Raw genomic sequence first — 19,014 nt, 5'->3', positions numbered from 1 at the left:
ATAGAATTTAAGACAATGAATCACACAAATGTGCAGTTTTGAAGGTGATTTCCCATTAGCCCTTTTTGCTGCTAAACAAGGAATGAAACAACAAAGAACAGGAATAGAGGGGGAAAAAATACAAAATGATAGCCATGATTTCCAACTTGTTCTTGAGCTCTGAAATACATTGGATGAAATCAAGAGTATATTGGTAATTTTTGCATCCTGAAAATAATCTGTAATGTTAAACTTTAGGAGTGAAAATAACTAAAATGTGTCATGAAATTGAAATTCAATATTAAATGCAAAAATAAGAAAAGCAGAATGAAGTCACTGCAAGGAAAGAATTTCCCCTCCACCCCTTCAGTGTTGTGTTTTAAGAGAGGGTCAAACTGATAACTCAAAATGAATGAAGCTCCTTATTTAGGCACCGAACAGGAACGGAATAGACAGGAAAAATGACAACACTTCCAAGAGATTCAAAGCCCTTCCAACACCCCTTTCAAGCAAAAGTCTTTAAGCAAAACCGCCTCAGTTCACAGGAATGTTCTGAACCATCCTTCAGAATGTTGTAAGTAGTGTTCAAGTTGTAGCTACGTAAGGTAACTGCATCTACTAGGTCAAAGCTTTTTGACAGAGATGAAATAACACAGTAACTGGATATAGATTTTAATTCATTTTGCATGTCTAGCCTGGAGCTTTAGTTCCATTGTTAGCAGCAGGAATTAAGGCAGATATCAGCCTTACATCCTTCATACAATGAATAAGACTAATATACACCCACTAAACTTTGTTCCTGTTTTAGTCAAGGAAACCCAGCTGCATTTTACTCACTCTGAGCAAACAGAGGAAGGATACCTGTACCCTGTGGCATATGCACAGACATCATCACTCAGTGAATTTGTTATTTTAACACAGGTAACACTGACTTCAGTGACAGACCAACTGAGTATTCCCTCTGCAGGCAAAGCAGCAGTTTGCTGACTGGAACGTGGCACAGGTTTTGCTTAATTCCTGGGAAGTCTCAGTGTCATCTTACAAGCACTTTATCATTGTGAGCTCGATTTGGAACAACTAAACTCCACAGTAGCACACAGGTGAAGTTCTGTCAACTACTAAAGTGCATTTTTTCCTTTACTTTTTTTTCTTATGCTGTGTCTTTGCAACTGGTTTTCTACAGGCTTAGAGCATCCACAATCATATTCTTAAAATCCAAGAAGACTTCTCAGAGAGAGAGATCTGAAAAGACAGTTCTGAGACTGATTTATTCTTTAGACTTGTTCCAGTGATAAATGAACAGTCTCATCTCTCTCTGTCCTTCAGAGTTAAGGAAATAAAGTTAAGATAACATTAAGTCCTGCCATGCAATACAGCCCCTCCATGCCAGGTGCTCACTCCCAATAACACTTTTTGCAGAGAGGGTTACATATTGCCAAATGCTCTGGGTAACAAAGGAGTTCTGAAAGAAAAATAGTAGAAATACAGTGGCCAACAGAGCTCTGATTAACTATAATAAATAATGTAAATTTATTACCCAAAAAAACCCTACCAACTTTGAAATTTGAAAGCAAGGAATGTTTTTTTCTGATAATCTGAACTCAGAATAAAGTCTTTACATTGATCAAAAGTTATTGCCAACAAAATTCCACCCACAACTCTAAATCTAGAAAATATACACCCATAGAGAATTGTATCTCTAAGATAGAATTTTCTCAATATTTAATCAGCTTTTAAAGACAAAAATAATGTTTCAAAATGAGTCTTTTTCTACTTTAATAGAATACTAATGCCTGATTTTCTTAGCCTTGAATATTAAGTAAAAACAATTCTTAGAAAAAGAAGAGTTGGTAATAATATTGGGGATATTTCATACATAGTAATTTTTATAATTATAAATGAGTAACAGTTTGTACTTAATTTCATGAACACTTAGGGAACATTCACATTATATGTTATTGTCATGAGTTTAAAATACAAGGTAAGTGCCTGCAATTCCTTTTAATTCGCAAAGCTCTTAATGATTCGTAACAAATCATTATACATTATATATTATTTTGATTATTACAGGTAAAACAAGCTGATAGTTTATGGGATTATTAATTGATGTTTAGATCTAAAATAGTCTGTGCAGTAAGATGAAGAGAGGGACCAAAACTAAAGACCCTTTAGGGATTCAAAAGAAAGTAGAAAGTCAAGGTTAAAACTCTTTGAAGAAAAAGATTTACAAGTAAATGTGTACTGCTATATTTGAAACATAACTACAAAAGTTATGTTTTCGACTATGTTGCTATTATTAATTTAATAAACAGCATCGGAATTTTAAATTTATAGTAGAAAGGTAAGTGTCAGCTTTCTCAGACTTTTCTTTCTCTGTCATAGGAAAATCTGGTAGAATTTTTTTACCATCCTCATTTTTATATGTAGAAGTGTGACTAAGCTGTTTATTGTAAAATTAATTTCTATGAATTCCTTCAAACACAACAGAAAGATGTTTTGATATGTCTTTCATTCACTGTAAAGAAAAACTCTTGCATCACAAACACTGGGTTGCAATGGGAATAAGAACATATTCCAATGTCTGTCAAAAAAATAGGTAGAAGCTACCAAACACTAAGGATTTCAGTTACATAAACCACATAAGTAGGTAAATAAACATTGAGCTGAAGTTAACTTAGTGCTGCATAGTGCAAAATTCAGATTATGGCCTGTTGTTGCAAAGAGCTGCAAATACTTTCTCTATGTGCAAGATAACTAGAAGTGTAATGTTAATAGTTTCTTTGACCATAGGAGGTACTTCAAGGTAATTTCCATGTACAGAATTGAGAGTTCTAAAAAACTGCCCTCTGTAGAAGAGAATCAGATTGGATAATACTTCAGCAAACTGGAAATACATAAATAAGTCCATGGGCCCCGATAGGATGCACCTGTGAGTGCTGGGGGATCTGGTAGATGTCATTGCAAGGATACTTTCCACAAACTTTGATGGATCATGGCAAATGGAAGTGTCTGAACACTGGAGGAAAGCAAATATCACTTTCATCTTCAAGAAGGATAATACAGAGAACCCAGGGAACCACAGGTCAATCTGAGGCTTCAACTCAAACCCTGGGAAAGTGATGGAGCAAGTAATCCTGAGAATCTTTAGGTGCATGAAGCACAAAAAGGTGATCAGGAATAGGCAGCATGGATTCCCCAAGGGGAAGTTCTGCTTCACCAAACTGCTCACATTCTACGATAGAACAGCTGGCTTGGCAGACACAGGCAGAACAGCAGTTGACAGCCTTGATGTCAGTAAGGCTTTCAACACTGTCTCCCATAAGATTCTCACAGAGAAGCTAAGGAAGCGTGGGCTGGATGAGCAGACAGTAAGGTGGGCTGAAAACTGGCTGAACCACTGGGTCCACAGGGCATGATTGGTGGCATGAAGTCTAGTTGAGGGCCAGTAAGTAGTGGTGCTGCCCAGAGGTCACTCCTGTGTCCAATCCTATTTAACATCACAGGAGTGACATGAAGTTCAACAAAGGGAAGTGCAAAATCCTGCACTTCCTGGGGGGGAACAACACCATGTACCAGCACAGGCTGGGAGCTGACCAGCTGTCAGTACAGAAAAGGCACTCGTGGTCCTTTGGTCCTGGTGGACTCCAAGTTGAACATGAATCATCAATGTGCCCTTGTGACAAAGGCTCATGCTATCATGGGCTGCATTAGGAGGATCATTGCCAACAGGTAGACGGAGCCGATGCTTCCCTTCCGGAAAGCCTGAGAGAGTACAAACTGTTTACCCCAGAAAGGAGAAGACTCAGGATGGAATCTCATCAACACGTATAAATATCTGAAGGGAGGGTGCAGAGAAGATAGAGCCAGGCTCTTTCCACTGGTGCCCTGTGACAAGAAAAGGGGCAATGGGCACAACTGAAACACAGGAGATTACCCCTGAATATCAGAAAGTGTTTTTTGACTACGAGGGTGACTGGTCCCTGCAGGGTAACAGCTTGCCCCAGAGAGGTTGCAGAATCTCCATTCTTGGAAATACCCAAAAGTCACATGAACATGGTCCTGGGCAGCCTCCTCTAGGTTACCCTGCCTGAGTAGGGGGGTTGCAGCAGATTACCTCCAGAGGTCCTTTCCAACCTCAATTATTCCATGGTCCTGTAAAGCTATGTTCTCATTTTCAAACATTCTCCAAAAACCACATTGGAAATAGTGTAAGGACAGAGAACGATTTGGGAAGGAAGCAGCTAAGACTGGAGATAGTACATGGCAATAATCCTGGCACAGTGTATGTAAACACTCAATTGACTGCTCTACATGTGGTGGAAAAAGTTTTAAATCTGCAGTATTTGATCCTAGTTGGACTATTACTTGACCAGGGGCAGGTAGTACAAAACCAACTGAAGATTGTAATATATATCTGTAAACAGAGGTAGCATTAATCTGCTTGGACTGATTGTTCCATCCAAACCTTTCTGAAAGATAAACTGCTCCAAAGTTCAGTCTCCTTTTAGTAATATAGCATTGTCATGGCACTCCCTGAGAACCTTTCCTTAGGCAGAGTTCAGCATGACTGATGGGCCCACTAAAAATTGAAAAGCAAAAGGCTAGGGTATGAATGGATCACTTTTAGTGAGTGTGAGAAATAAGCAGACAAAAACTAAAAAAAAAAAGGTAGCACAAGACCCTTTCATATACTATGTGAAGGTAGTTGGGTCTATATTCAGTTTATATCAGTAACGCTGATTAAAATTACCAAGGCTTATTTAACTATCAAAACATAGTTAAAAAGTTGGTTGAAAACAATATTCTGAAATTATATAGTGTCAACACTGTTTACAATACTGAGATAATGCTTTAAAAAAAACTCCAGAAGGAAAAAAACCCCAAACCCAGACCACAATGTAAACAAAACCCCAAACCTGGTACGTTCAATTTAATGGGTAAGATTTAAAAATCTCCCTCTTCTGTAAAAAAACCTTTCCTGTTTATGTAAACTATATATAAAACATGGTTGCATTTGTTACTTCTTTCTGTTTAGTAGCTTAAAGGCTAGCTGAACAAATATCTACAACGCTGACACCAATATTTCTACTACTGCTAAAATAACCATTTTTTTGATGCCATTAGTTGCTTTTTCACAAAATTTGAAGTTGATTCAACTGCTGAGACACTGGCATAATATAAAGTAAACATATATTAAGGCTAATATCTCTTATTTATTGTAACAAAAGCAAAAATAATAATAAATGTTTACATTTGTGTCATCCCCCCCCATCATAATTGTCTTAATTTTGATATGAAGTGCCAGGAACCCACAGATGAGAGAAACAATTACTTTCTGGCTTGATTGTGCCCTCTATCTTCTTTTGTCAGTACTCATTTGAGTTTTCCCCTAAGCTCTCATGATATATGCTCTAAAAGGCAAAGAAGAAAAACTTCTTGAAGTAGGGAATTCAGACTGGTTCAACTAAAATGAATAAATAGAATCTAAAAACTATTATTACGACTGTGACTCAAATCCTCTTCTGCTAGTTTTAGCATCTCATTTAGTGTATTGTTCCATGTGGAAGACTTTACATGTCTGGCCAGAGAGGTTACAGATCCTCAGCCTGCATATACTGGTTTGCACAAAATAAGGTGAAGTCATACTGAATATTTTCTGTATCTATTGTGTGGATTATCACATGGAAATTTTGGACAAATGGCTTATTTTCTTCATAACATAATTACAAGCTTTTGACTAAATTGCTACTTACATTCATTCATGGTGACCCATAATAAATATTTTCATCGCTCTGATAAAAAGTTTTACATTTGACAACAAAGAAAACAGTTGAGAGCATTCAAGGCATGTGAGTTTTCATGTTTCAGGGTGATACATGGGCTTTTTTCTAAACCAGTCCTGAAATAAACATTTCCCATTTATTTTATAGACATAACCATTTTAACCTTTTTCAGAAGAACTTTGAAAGGAAACCTTAGGAAGACATTGCATCAAGGGAGTCAGCCTTTTGGAGAACAGAGATGCTACAAACTTTACACTGCAATAACGCTTTGAATCCCAAAGAGATCCACGCAACTACAAACAATTTAAAACTAATTTATCTGTAAAAGTTAGCAGTAATCCACAAATGCAAAAGTACAGTCAATGGAGCTATTTACCTTATGAGTACTACTTATACGTTTGGGTTTTTAAGGATAAAAGTACCTGGTTGGCTCTTAAAATTTTGTAATAAAGAAGTATTGATGAAAATGTTCCAGCCTGTTGTGGGATCTCTTGAAGTGTTAAGACAGAATCAATACAAGGAGTTTTTCTGGCAATATTAAGGCATTGTCAGTATGCAATTTTATTTTTTAAAGTCATCTAAAAATAGTACTTTTGCTGTTACTTAATGTTTTAATAAGGAAATAAAATTTCATTTTTCATATTTATTCCCTCTCTCCCTCTGAGCATTTTTAGTAACTGATTTCTGCATCCTTAGTTAAGTTTTCCAATATCCAGAAACACACACAATAATTTCTGGGCAGTCTGAAGAGTTCAAGGAGTCAAGCATTATTTTTTGAAAGCAGCCTTTTTTTCTGTAGCTGTTTTTCAAATGTAGTACTATTTGTACCACTACAGAAGGCATTTATTTTTTTCCAAGTGATAGGAGCCTTTTTCGTTGAGTAGTTGTTGCAGTTGTTACAAAAGGGTTTCATGAAAATGAATGTTTTGTACTACAGCATTTGTGGTGCTGTAGAATCAAATTCTGTCACATACTTGCCTTACAAAAAACGTTGTGACAACATCTGTCACAAATGATGCAAGCACCTCTCAGCATTCCTTTTGTCAGTAAAGTAACAAGTTCCTTGACTTAGTATGCAGCTTTCAATTGGATGTCAATCTATATGACAACATTTACATTTCCAGTGCATTGCTATTGGCATGGAACTGAATTTTGGCAGCTAGTTTTTTGATATAAGGAAAAACACATATTGCCAGCAGCTCCAACTTCTACAATCTCATAAAAAATCACCTCTTCTAATTTTGCAAGATCTATAAATTGATTTAACAGGCATAAATTGCCATCCTAGCCAAGGGGAACTCTGAAAAAAAGGTGTAAGAAATTGTACACAGATACAAAACATTTTGTTTTGGGATTTTAGGTACCTTGTAGTTTAAAAAAAAAAAACAAACATAACAGGTTTGAAGAAGCTGTGAAATAATCAGAGTTCAGTTAGCTAATTTAACAACATTACGGTATTCATGCCAAAGCTTCTGTCTACCCTTATTCTTCAAGAGAAAAATTCTGCAGAATTAAAAACAGCTGTTCAAACGCAATGTCATCACTGTCACTTTGTTTCTGACAAAGTAATTCCTGAAATCACTACAAGCACCTTCTGTTCTTTCATTAGAAATTTTAAAATATCTTGCCTCGTACTACTTAGTGAAACACTTGTCAAGCTTTCCCACGAAAACACCTATAAATGCTTACTTTTCAGGTCAAACTAATCTCTACTGCTTTTCCAGCTATTTTAGTTTTACCCTATGAAGAACTGCCTTTGGGAACTAAGAGAATAGAGAGATTAGTGCTATTTGGAAGCCGATATTATCTGGATAATCAGATATTAAATTCAGGTGTCTGTGACAAAAAGAAGGGAAAGAGAGAGTGCTTAAAGCACTTTTAAAAAAAAGAGTGTGATTTAAAGACGTAAAACTAGAAAATGAGGCAGAAAAACTAAAAAAAGAGTTTAAACTACCATTTTATTACAGATACTCTGTTGTAGGAACTCTAGTGAGAATCCTTTTTCCCTATCTTCCAGAATAAACTAATTCAAATGCTTGTTGTTCAAATGTCTATCTGTGTTTTAAAAATTATACAATCGTGTTGTTGCCACCTTTCTTGAAAATTGTTAACATTGAATTCTGCAGAATGTTATCCATGTTACGGGAGCCATATAAAAAATCCGACCCTAACTGTAACTTAGTTCTGTGCTCTCATCTGGTATAGTTTATCAATAATAGCTTGATGAATTCTACAGTATGCTGTAATCTACATTTCATGGGATTTAATCAAAATGAATCCTGCCTATCCTGCGGCTACTAACTATTGATCAAGAAATTAAATGAAAGAAAGCAAGCTGCAAAGCCTGCTCCTCAGAAGAAAATGCTGGATCATATTTTAAAAATGGAATAGGTGAATGCAATCCTTTGAAAGACTGATGATAGCATTAATCTTATTTACATCATAAATCTTGACAGCTGTGCTTTGAACAACTTGTTATAGAATAGCAAAAGTAGACCTAGATTCCATATTGTCTTTAATAACAGCAAAGCAGCCAACTGCTGTTTTCACTTTGATTTACATTTCATCACAGGTATAAGTACAAGAAGTACAATAAAAATTCTGAGTAGGAACCCAGAGTGAGTTTTATTTAATCAACTGAGCTCTGAAAAATCAAAGTAGAAGTCCACCTTCCTTTTGTAAACTGCACTGCCACACCTGTTTATTACAGATATTTTAAAGAGGAACCTACTGCAAGACCTCTGAAATAGGATGGTAAATAAAGGTGTAACCTTTGTTTTTATTCAAATTGGGCTTCTGTGGCTTAGGTGTATTTTGCATGTATTTTTTACCTGTCAGACAATCCAGAAACAAATCCTCAAACCAAGATATACTATGAAGATCAAGATAGAAATTCTGAGAATAAAAGAGATTTGCGTTTCTAAACTTGCTTATTATGTTTTTATTCATGCAGCTCTGAAGGTATAGTGTCAGCTTTTTATCTAGATGCTTTTCATTACTTCTCCCTGTTGGTGTTGCAGCACATGCTGAGAATGACCTCCAGAGATTCCTGAAGCTATATGCAGAGAGAAAATTGAATCTCAAAGCTTTATTAGACAAGTTTGTCTTCAGCTTGTGTCTGATGTCAGCTGTATTGAAAAACAGAACTGCTCGTGAAACTGGGTCCTGACCTTGAAAAATCTCCAATCAAACAGTAACTGATTCAGTTTTGTGCCATATTGTTATTTGTTAGATGCGTCATATATGTGAGAAGTGAAAAAGCTTCTTAATGAAAATCAGATGGAATGATGAGACACTTCTTTCTTGAATACAATGGACAGAACAGATATATGGCAATGTACATATAATAGGGCCATCTCAGGCTGGCATCTGTGAACCTCTTTACTACATAAGACTATAAAGTAAAATGATTTAAACTCAAGTCTACTAAAATTATTTACAGAAACAAATTTTTTTTTATCCTTCATTCAAAGGCAACCAAAAGAAAAAGTAAAGGCAATCATCTAGGCAGTCATCTATTTCTTTACTATTCCACTATATATGGAGAGTGAGCAACCTTTGTTAGGCCAGTTGACTTAAGGAAGAGTCTATTCTTACTGCTCTCTAATGATTTAGGACCTCAAGGTATTCTCTATGATACCTCCCTACTGCATTTTTCCCTAATCATTTTCTCTTTTGCATTTTATTTCGTAAAATTTCATAGAGTTAAACCAAATTATAACATTAAAAATAGGTATTTCCTTTAGATTCAATATGCATAAGTGTCAGGAACTATACACTTCTAGACACATAATCATTATTGGAAACAGTATTTCTTTCTACTACAACTCTCATAATAGTGGTTTTCTTTACTGGTTGACTAAAGTTGATTAAAATGGACTACTGGCAGTAGCATTGCCTTCTTATTCAGTGTAGAACTACTTATCATATCAGATGCACACACTGGATTTTTAGCTGTTCATTCTGTGGAGAATGGTTTTAGAAAATTAAGTATCTATCACAACGCTATGAAAGCGTTTAAATACCTGAGAGTACAGTTCTTTTAAATGGTGAAGGTTACACACAACATATTTTTAAATATCAACACAGTTTCCATTAGGCTGTAGATGCACACATCCCTAAATTGTTCAGTCTTTCCCAAGGACTTATTTTGAGTATTCTTGATCTCAATTATACTGTGCCAGCTGCTATAAAGAATACAGACACTCTAATATCTGATTTGTAAATTTGTTTTTAATTTACCTTCTGAATACACACATTATTATATTCTCAGGTTCATATAATGAAATGCACAAGGATTTTTAAAGCTAGCTTTTGAAAATTCTGAGAAACACAGTGCTGAACTACAGCATATGTGTTCACTCAAACACTGTGCATAATACATAAACAATGACTACTTCAGAGTACATTAGCTATGAAACACAACAAAAAAGAAAATTTATCTATTGTGCATTTTTGCCCAAAGCTAGTTGTTGTCATTTTGTTTCTTACCTTTTTTCTTTGTTTCCTGAATATCTCTTAAATACAAATGGTTTGTTTGTTTTTAAAGAAGCAGTGGAACAGTACACAATTCAGCTCTGAAGTCCATGGAATATTTCAATAGTTATAGTTTCAAAAACAAAGAATCCTTCATCCCCACTGAAAATATTAACCCAAATATCATATCAGAGATTTAATAGAGCAGTCTTCATAATGTAGGATACTGCTATGTCCATCTGTACATCTCTCTGTCTTAGAAGTATCAAATATAGAATAATAGTTGACTCAAATACGTATTTAATATTAAAATGAAAGAAAATTCCAGATGCATATAAAACAGGCACTATCACTACAGAAGCACTTTCAGCTTCTGAGATCACTGGATTTTAGTTTTAAACCTTATATTATTTCATCAAAGTGTGTATTTTCACATACATGATTTTATTTGTTGCTAAGTTTCCTCAAAAACCTACAGCCTAATGAATGGTATATTTTTAATAGCACCCATACATGTTTCTTATATATTCCAGGCAGTGAATATGAATTTCACCAGCATTAAGCCACAGCAGTACATATACTCAGAGTAATAGTGGTATTTTTAAGAAATTGCTTTACATGATTTTACAAGCCTGGAACAAAGTAGAATGCCTAGTCTGCCTAGTCCAGGTGAGGACTTGCTTCATAGAGAAATAAAAAAACAAACTACACTTTCCAAACAGAAGAAGACATATGATACTCTTTCAACTAAAATATCAAAGGACAAGCAAATGAAATTGTGTTGTGACTAGTTTCCCCAGATTCACAAATATCACTCTTTTAATTCAAACCCCAAAACTCAAGACATTATCAACTCTGGAGGTGACTGACTGCTGTGAATCTTTTTCCTACACTCCAGCTGAACACACAGGCTAGTAAGTGATGAGTTCTCCTCACCACCACTGCAGTTGGTGAACTTACTGCAGCTCACAGTCCTCATGTTACAAAAACATCTAACGGACTCAGCTTGATATGTCACTCCTCTCCCATTCTTCCTTTACTCATTCTAAATCCTGAAAATCCTTCTTCCCCTGCACAGGGAAGCCCAGCCTTTGGCTCTGTGTCTGCCATCCCTGGCTCCTACTCCCAAAGCAAATTATACTGAAAGCACAGAAGAGTGTTGATTGTCTGCGTTTGAAGAAAGATACTAAAGCTGATGGCAAGTGCTCTGAGTTCTGGTGATGCAATACTGGCTATCTTCCAATTATTTTTAGTAAATGTACAATAACTAGCAATGCATATAAGGCCTTTCTGTCGAATGTAAGCCTGTTACAATTTGTAAAACATAACCAATCCTTTTTTTATCTTTTTTTCAGACCTGCTACAAACAATGCTCCAAAATAAACTTGTGAAGTTTAAAGGGACAAATTCTACCTAATTTCAGAATAAATTCCTCCATTGCAATTGATACTAATTCTCACTTGACTTTTTTCTTCATTTCACAGTCATACATTTTTCTGTTTCTCGTGATGAGGCATTTTATACAAAAACACAAAAACTTGTGTAAATTGTCAGGGGAAAAAATGAAATTGCTTGTGCACAAAGTACTGTTCACTGAATAAGTTAAACTGCAAGAGTATTAATACAATGTATCACTCACAGTTTTATTAGGTGAACATGCAAAATATAAAATTAGTTAACCAAGTACTTTCAGCTGTATTCATTTGCAGTTATTTTTAAAACTTCACTAACTTCAAGTACAGCATGATTGAAAATAAATACACATCCTTTTTAAGAAATTGTGTTTTGAAGTATAAATTTGGTCATAAATTTCATCTAAATGAAAGTGGCCAAAATATTCCCCTAACATCTTACTTGAATGAAGGAAAAACACAGAAAATTACTTCCTCAGGACCAAAGTCAGGAATGCCTCCCACCCCACAATGCATTCGGATGCATTTACAAAACACTATGTAACTTTAACTTATTAAGTAAATACACTGATAGCACTTCAGTACAAAAGAAGTCATATGAATGTTAATGATGCTATTAAACATTGACCCTCCTGGAAAAGCCCATTCCAGAACTACATTTCTCTGTGTTTGAAATGTTTTCAAACTGCTGGCTAAGCAATGCATCGAGGTATTTGGATAGAGACATTCACACAATTTCACGTTATCCTGTCAAGTACAGATAGCAAGTGTGATTTTCTTTTCTGAATCATCTTATCTTGGAAGTCAATCTTTGCTAAGGTTTTAGGCATACCCTTCAGCTAAGTACGTTTTTTGAGCTGGAAAAGTACTTCTTGTTCACTATGCCCGAGGGCACACTGGACTGGTGGGATATTAAGGACTTTTTTAGTGCTTCTTCAGCTGAAGAAACTATGATGTGCAGACCTAGAAATAATTATAAACAGGGTCCTTTACCTCTGTAACAGCCATCACATGGTATATTTAGTAAGACTCTCTGACTGAGTTCTTGTAGCTAGACTAGATCAAATAACACCTGACAGGGCAGTGGAGTTCAGCCAGTTACATCTTCATTCCCTGGTCTCAAATACAGCCATCAACATTACTAAATTCTGATGTCCCTAAAAGTCTCTACAGGATCAAAAAGTGAATAATAGGAAATACTGCCATTGCTTCACAGAATCCTTCAAAAATAATTTTGTGCATCTTTGTTTAAAGATGACCTTTAACGAGATTGTTTAGCTTTAGGAAGGCTTGGTTAAAGCTTACTCTCCCACAGCCAGTTCAGGTCTCTGTGCATATCAATGCATTGTTCATGAGAATCAGCAGAAGAGAATAAATAGGTCCATAAAAATGTCTATCACATAAGTGGTTAAAATAACTGCAGAACTTATGCCACAGCATGACAAGACCCATGACATTCAATTTCTTCCCTCCCCACTTCCCATTGTTTTAAATGAAATACAAAAAATAGCTTAGTAACAGATATCATTTCCTATCTTTGAGGAAACCTGCTGTCTCAGCCTGGAGAAGAAAAGGCCCAGGGGGATAATATCCATGTGTTTAAATAACTGATTGGTAAAGTAAAGAAGACAGAGCCAGACTCTTTTCAGGGAAGCCCAGTGGTGGGGTGAGAGGCACTATGCAAAAATTGAAATACAAGAAATTCTATTTAAATAGAAGAAGAAACATATTTTTTTTTTTACTGCCAGAGTTGCTCAACACTGGAACAAGCTCCCCAGAGAGATTACGGAGTCTCCATCTTTGGTAATACTAAAATGTGACTGGACATGACCCTGAGCAACCTGCACTAATTGACTGTGCTTCGAGCAGGAGGAATAGATGTCTCTCCAGGTCCCTTCTGAACTCTACAGTTCTGTGACAATACACCTGTAATATCACAGTAAACTGACTCAAATAAAGAAAAATTATGAATTAGTGTTACAAGCACAGGTTCACATTTTAAGTGCTCTTGACAAGAGAGAGGAAATCAATCTTACTTCCTGCTTAATCCTTTACAGAACACCAGTGCTTTAATTTTCTGCATGTATAATTCCATCTGCTGAGTCTTGGAAATGTTAGCAGTCAGAGGCTCCATCTTGCATTAAGGTAAATGAGTAATTTTGCAATTCTTCAGCTAAAGATGAGTTAATATAATAATATACTGCACTACCACTCTGTGTTCTTGCTCTTGTTCCATTATTATAATGTCTTTTGTAATGGCAAATATACAACTCTCCAACACTATTTCCCTCTGGAATCTGACATAACCTGCTCACACATAAAACTGACACAGCAAGTTTAGTGACCCAGTAGAGCAAAAAATGATCATGCATCTCCTTCAGTCCCTCCATATCATTACATGAATTTCTACAGAATGCCTTAGAACAACATCTCCTGTAAAGCAAGGATACTGTTGTCCTACAAGTTTTAAAAATACTAGTGGTATTTAGTGCAATGATACTTCTCTGAAAAAAAAAAAAAGTTTTTTTCTGCTTTGCTGTCCCAGAGAGTCAGCAGTAGAAGGTAGAGAATTCTCCAGTTTCAGCTTTTATTGAATGTTACCCACTAAAACATGTTAAAAGCAAGAGGGATAAACATCCTACATGTAATCAAATTCCAAATCATTACTGTATCTATATCGAAACCAGAGTTACAGACAATCTTATAGGGGTGAGGGTTGGGAAACTTTTCTTTCTGCTCCCACAGATGATGAGCAGCGTTCCAAATTGTGAGTAATATTCTTCATCCAAGCAACTGAGATAGTTCAATACCAAGTAGAGAATCTCAAACACTTGAGAAACTCAGACTGAACCCCATGCTTCCAGTATGTACTTCTTTTCCACCCATTCTTAATCACTACATTTTAAAGGAAAGCAGTGGGAAATAAAATTCATTTATCAAGGAGAAAAAAATTAGTTTGTTCCATTGTAGGGAACAAGCAGGTGCAAAGAGTTCTGAGAAGTATCTAATATAAATTTTGTTCAAATAATTTAAATAAAATGCAGATCAAGTGTCTTGTTGTGTATTCATGAATGCAAGACACACAGAGATATATATCACAGACTCAATATTTAACTGTAGAATTACTCCTACCATGTAGCTGTATGACTTCTTCCATGAATACAAAATCTGTGCCTTGAAACAGTCTCATTTTATTGCCCTATCAGTAGTAGTAATTTCAGAATTTCATTCTGTGACCAATTTAGACACTTGACCTATAGCATTATTTTCTTTTAATTTAAATAATTCGTCTCCCTTTGCAGTATTTCCTCCATTAATATATGTAGAAAGTCAAAATCCCATAAAGAAACATGACTTTGAAACAGTAATAATTTGAAAAGCATACTGCAACCTTTACATCAAATAATAATCTAATTTGTCTTCTGGGATACATTGTGCAAAAGAGAAAAGGTAATGATAAAAAAACAAGTTAAATGGCATAGTAGCACTTGTAAGGATGTAGAATTAATTTAGACAGTCTCCAGCCATTTTCATTTTAACTGTGTGATTTGTAATTAATTTTAAAAAACATATATACTGAAGCACTTACAGACACCTGGAGAGAAATGGCCAAATGCTGACAGTGCTGGCTTTTCCTTTAGCTGTTGAATTAAGTGGTGTATCGCCTTCCAGTCAGCATTCAAGTCTTCTAATTTTTTCTAGAATAGAACATAACAATATATTAAATTTATAATACATAAATTAATGTATCATAGAATTATTTGGGTTAGAAGGGACCTTAAAGATCATCTCCCCTCCCACCATGGGCAGGGATAACACCCACTAGGATCAGGTTGCTTAGGGCCCCATCCAATCTGGCCTTGTAACGTAAATAAATTACACCTTTGTAAGGAACATAGACTTGTTCTTTAACATACTGTAGACAGGTCTATTTTTTAATCACTCTAATCTAAGATGCTAATTTTTTTAGTTAAAATAGAGACGTGAATTATGTATTTCAAAAAGCTTGTCAATAAAACCTCTGCAATTTGTTATATCAAACACAGAATTCATTCTTCCACTTATTTAAAAAAAAAAAAAAAGGGAAAAAAGAATAAAGAAAGTTTTAGGAGTCTTCAGGGAGTCATAAACTTCAGTGTGTGGGCACACAGTCCTGATCAGTAATGGCTAAACTGTTCCCTTTAAACAAAACCTGCATGAAAGTCTAGACTGTGAATAACATCAGTCCTCAGATAACCCTGAGAGGCATTTAAGTTTGAAAATGTTCTTTCTACCTCTCTTTTTCCCTAGCTTTAAAGACTGTAAAGAAGGATGAAACATTGTTAATTCTGTGCTGACATCTCTAAACTCTTAAAAGGAAGAATGCATTTCCTTTTTAAGCTTCTCCCTGATTGTCTGCTACAAAAAGCAGTACAGAGTACCAATGCCACTCAGGAATGCTTTCAGTATTCTATGGTTTCTATCCACAACTAGATATATAGTATAAACCACAATCCAGCTGTGATGGAAACAGGATGCCTATTAAGAAAGGTATTTTAATTACCTAGAGTCTAAGATGTCAGGGTTCAATAGGAGAGGGATAGAGAACAAAGTTCATTAAATTGACGTGTGTAGACATACACACACAGATTCTAAGATGACACAATTTTATGTTCTGGTATGTCAGGGCAGTGTTTCTAGAATTTACCTTAAGCTTTGCCATAAGTACTCTCAACCTTTAAAGTTCTTTTCTATCTACCAGCAATGGAGGCCAGAATATTATCTGGTATAAATTCTGGACAGATTTTTGTGTAAATGCTTTTTGATAGGGCAGGAGAGAAAGGATACAATTCTGCATTAGGGAATATACCAACTGTTTATCTTTAAAGGCAGTTTAAAAACTCTACTAAAAAAAAAATAAAACATCATGTACATCAGAGATTCTTCTTGATAATAGACTATGAGGACTAGGCAGAACAAACAATTGGGATAAACATAACTTGTATGACAATTCAAAATCATAGGTATGTTTTATATCTGTATGAATTACAGTCACACAGAAATACACACTTTGGAAACATTTATGGCAGATTTTAAAGCTTTTGTCTTTTTTTTTTCCCCTGCTGCTGTAGCCCAAGAACCTACTTCCATAGCTAAAATCTGAAGTATTGCTCCAATATCTATTAATTCAATAGTTGCACAGAGCGTTTTAAAAGCAAAAGCTGGAGAGATTACAGTAGCAAAGTCTGGTTTATTTTACAATACATTCACTCAGGAAGGAGATGTGGATGTAATATTTATAATACTGATCTGCATTAGGAGTAGCTGCCTTATCATTCATAGGAATATGAGCCAGACTTTTCTTTCCAGCAATGACAAAATATAAAACATGCCCACCACAGACATTAGAGAGAGTTGTCTGAGGCAACATCTACACCACTAAGAAGAGAGTAGCCAGTTCTAAAGTCTTCTATCAAAATTATAGTTTGATCTTGAATCTTGCATAAATTAGCATGCATGCAATTAAAATGCTAACTTCTTTGAACATAACAATTTTGCTGTAATTGCAACTCTAGAGCTCTGGTGACAAGCATGAGCATTAAATATGTGTCATTGAGGCCAAATGTTACAGAATTTCTTTAAATGTCAGCACTGGTGCAATTTAAGTGAGGTTAACATTCATACATGAACTACTCTCACTGACAGTACTAAATATAGATATGAATATTTGGAGAAAGAAATGATGCAGTCTTTTAAACCTAAGACTGAGGAAAATGAAAATGAGCTCCTCACTACTTATTACCAATGAGATGAAAAAACAAACTCAGTGCTGTGGCAAGGGAACCCCAGCTCTTCCACTGCCACAGAAATCCTTTCCTGAATAAGTGCAGTTAATCATGAGATTGGGGCTTATATTCTTTCTATTGCCACTGACACCAGCAGTAACCTCTCTCTCCCTCACCTTCAAAAGCTTTACAGAAATGCATTTCAAAAGCATGAAATCCATTTTGTAAAAGTGAATAGGTTTGATTATTAAAGTGCTAGTGCTTAAAGGATCACACATCTCATCCCATTCTTGCCTCTTGAATCAGCATCTACTAGGATTTCATTTGCCAACAAAAATGTTTTTACAGACTTACATTGCAAAATTCTATTTTAGTATGCTCAGTGAAGGTGTGAAAATACACTTATTTCAGTGACATAACTATGAGATAAGACTGTGTCAATATAAATCCATGGGATTTAATTTGCATTCAAAATACTATAATGATAATATATTATAAAGGTTGCAAAGATAAGCAGCTAAACATTAGGAAATGAAAAAATAACATTAACTATGAACATTATTTCAGATAAAATGCACATAATTGTACAGAAATCTTTAATTTTCTGGCACATACTGCTTTTGAGCACAGGAAGGCTTGTGGTGAGAATAGGTCAATACGACCTCTACTTCGTTTATTGAAAAGAATGCAAAGATTTGTGGTGAATTAAGGAAATACGGGAGGAAAAAAAGCAGCTAAGAGAAATCTGGCTCAGAGAACTAAATAATCTACAAAGTTGTTAAGCAATGCTATGCAAGTCATTAATGCTGTTAAAAAGACCATGTAATTTTATCTTTTTTTTTTCTATGCCACACACTGAACAAAGACTATAAGTCTAAGTATTGAATTACTGCTTGCACTGGGAGTGTTGTCCATATCCTGCTCTGAATTAGGCAGGGTTCAGCCTCAACCAAAGGCACCAGAGCAGATTTAATTCAAGAATTTTTTTAAAATTTTGAGTTCTTAACTTTGCAACCTTGCTAAGGAAAACACACAACACAGAGCTAAAAGCTCAAGACATTTGCTGACGACTTCCTGCTTCAAGACTCCAATGACAATGAATAGAAAATGACACTCTGGTCTCAGTGAAGGTCCACGTAGTCTTGAGGAAACAGAGTGTAAATTATCCTCTTATAACTAACTCCTATGTTGAGGAAAAGGATTCTACAATACATTTTTCTAAAAGAGAAGTGTTGGGAGGCATAGCCTTCCTAACAATGTGTCCTATGCTCAAAAACAGAATCAAGTCAGTCATTCTAGATAAATTGTGGAAAAGTAATCAAGTGGGAAAGTTCTATGTTGCTATGTGTTCTTTTCTTCAAAATGAAAAAAAATTAAAGCAAAGGATCCTCTTTATGTCTTGACTCATACCTTTTCTAGAAAATTTGCTAATTTTTTCTTTTATTTGACAAAATTTCTGAAGCTGCAATTCAAAATAAAGGAGTTTAAAAGCATGCTCTATGTTGCCATTAATTAGGCACCAAAAATTACATTTGCTTTCAGAGTGAATTACTCTTGAATGAGTAGAACAACCCTAATGTCAAAAACAATATTCCCATC

General features: G+C 35.3%; 1 protein-coding gene across 11 annotated transcripts in view; it reads right to left on the bottom strand.

Moving 5' to 3' along the window:
- The window catches only part of DMD (dystrophin), a 922,945-nt gene that overhangs the window by 327,129 nt on the left and 576,802 nt on the right, over positions 1-19,014 (bottom strand). For all 11 annotated transcript variants that reach the window (XM_032679549.1, XM_032679551.1, XM_032679556.1 and 8 more), the window contains one exon: positions 15,240-15,348. In XM_032679549.1, the coding sequence (XP_032535440.1) occupies positions 15,240-15,348 (109 nt within the window). The remainder of the gene's footprint in view (positions 1-15,239; positions 15,349-19,014) is intronic.

The sequence above is a fragment of the Chiroxiphia lanceolata genome, chromosome 2 (assembly GCF_009829145.1).
Source record: "Chiroxiphia lanceolata isolate bChiLan1 chromosome 2, bChiLan1.pri, whole genome shotgun sequence".
NCBI lineage: Eukaryota > Metazoa > Chordata > Aves > Passeriformes > Pipridae > Chiroxiphia > Chiroxiphia lanceolata.
This window is presented reverse-complemented; position numbering and strand designations above follow the sequence as displayed.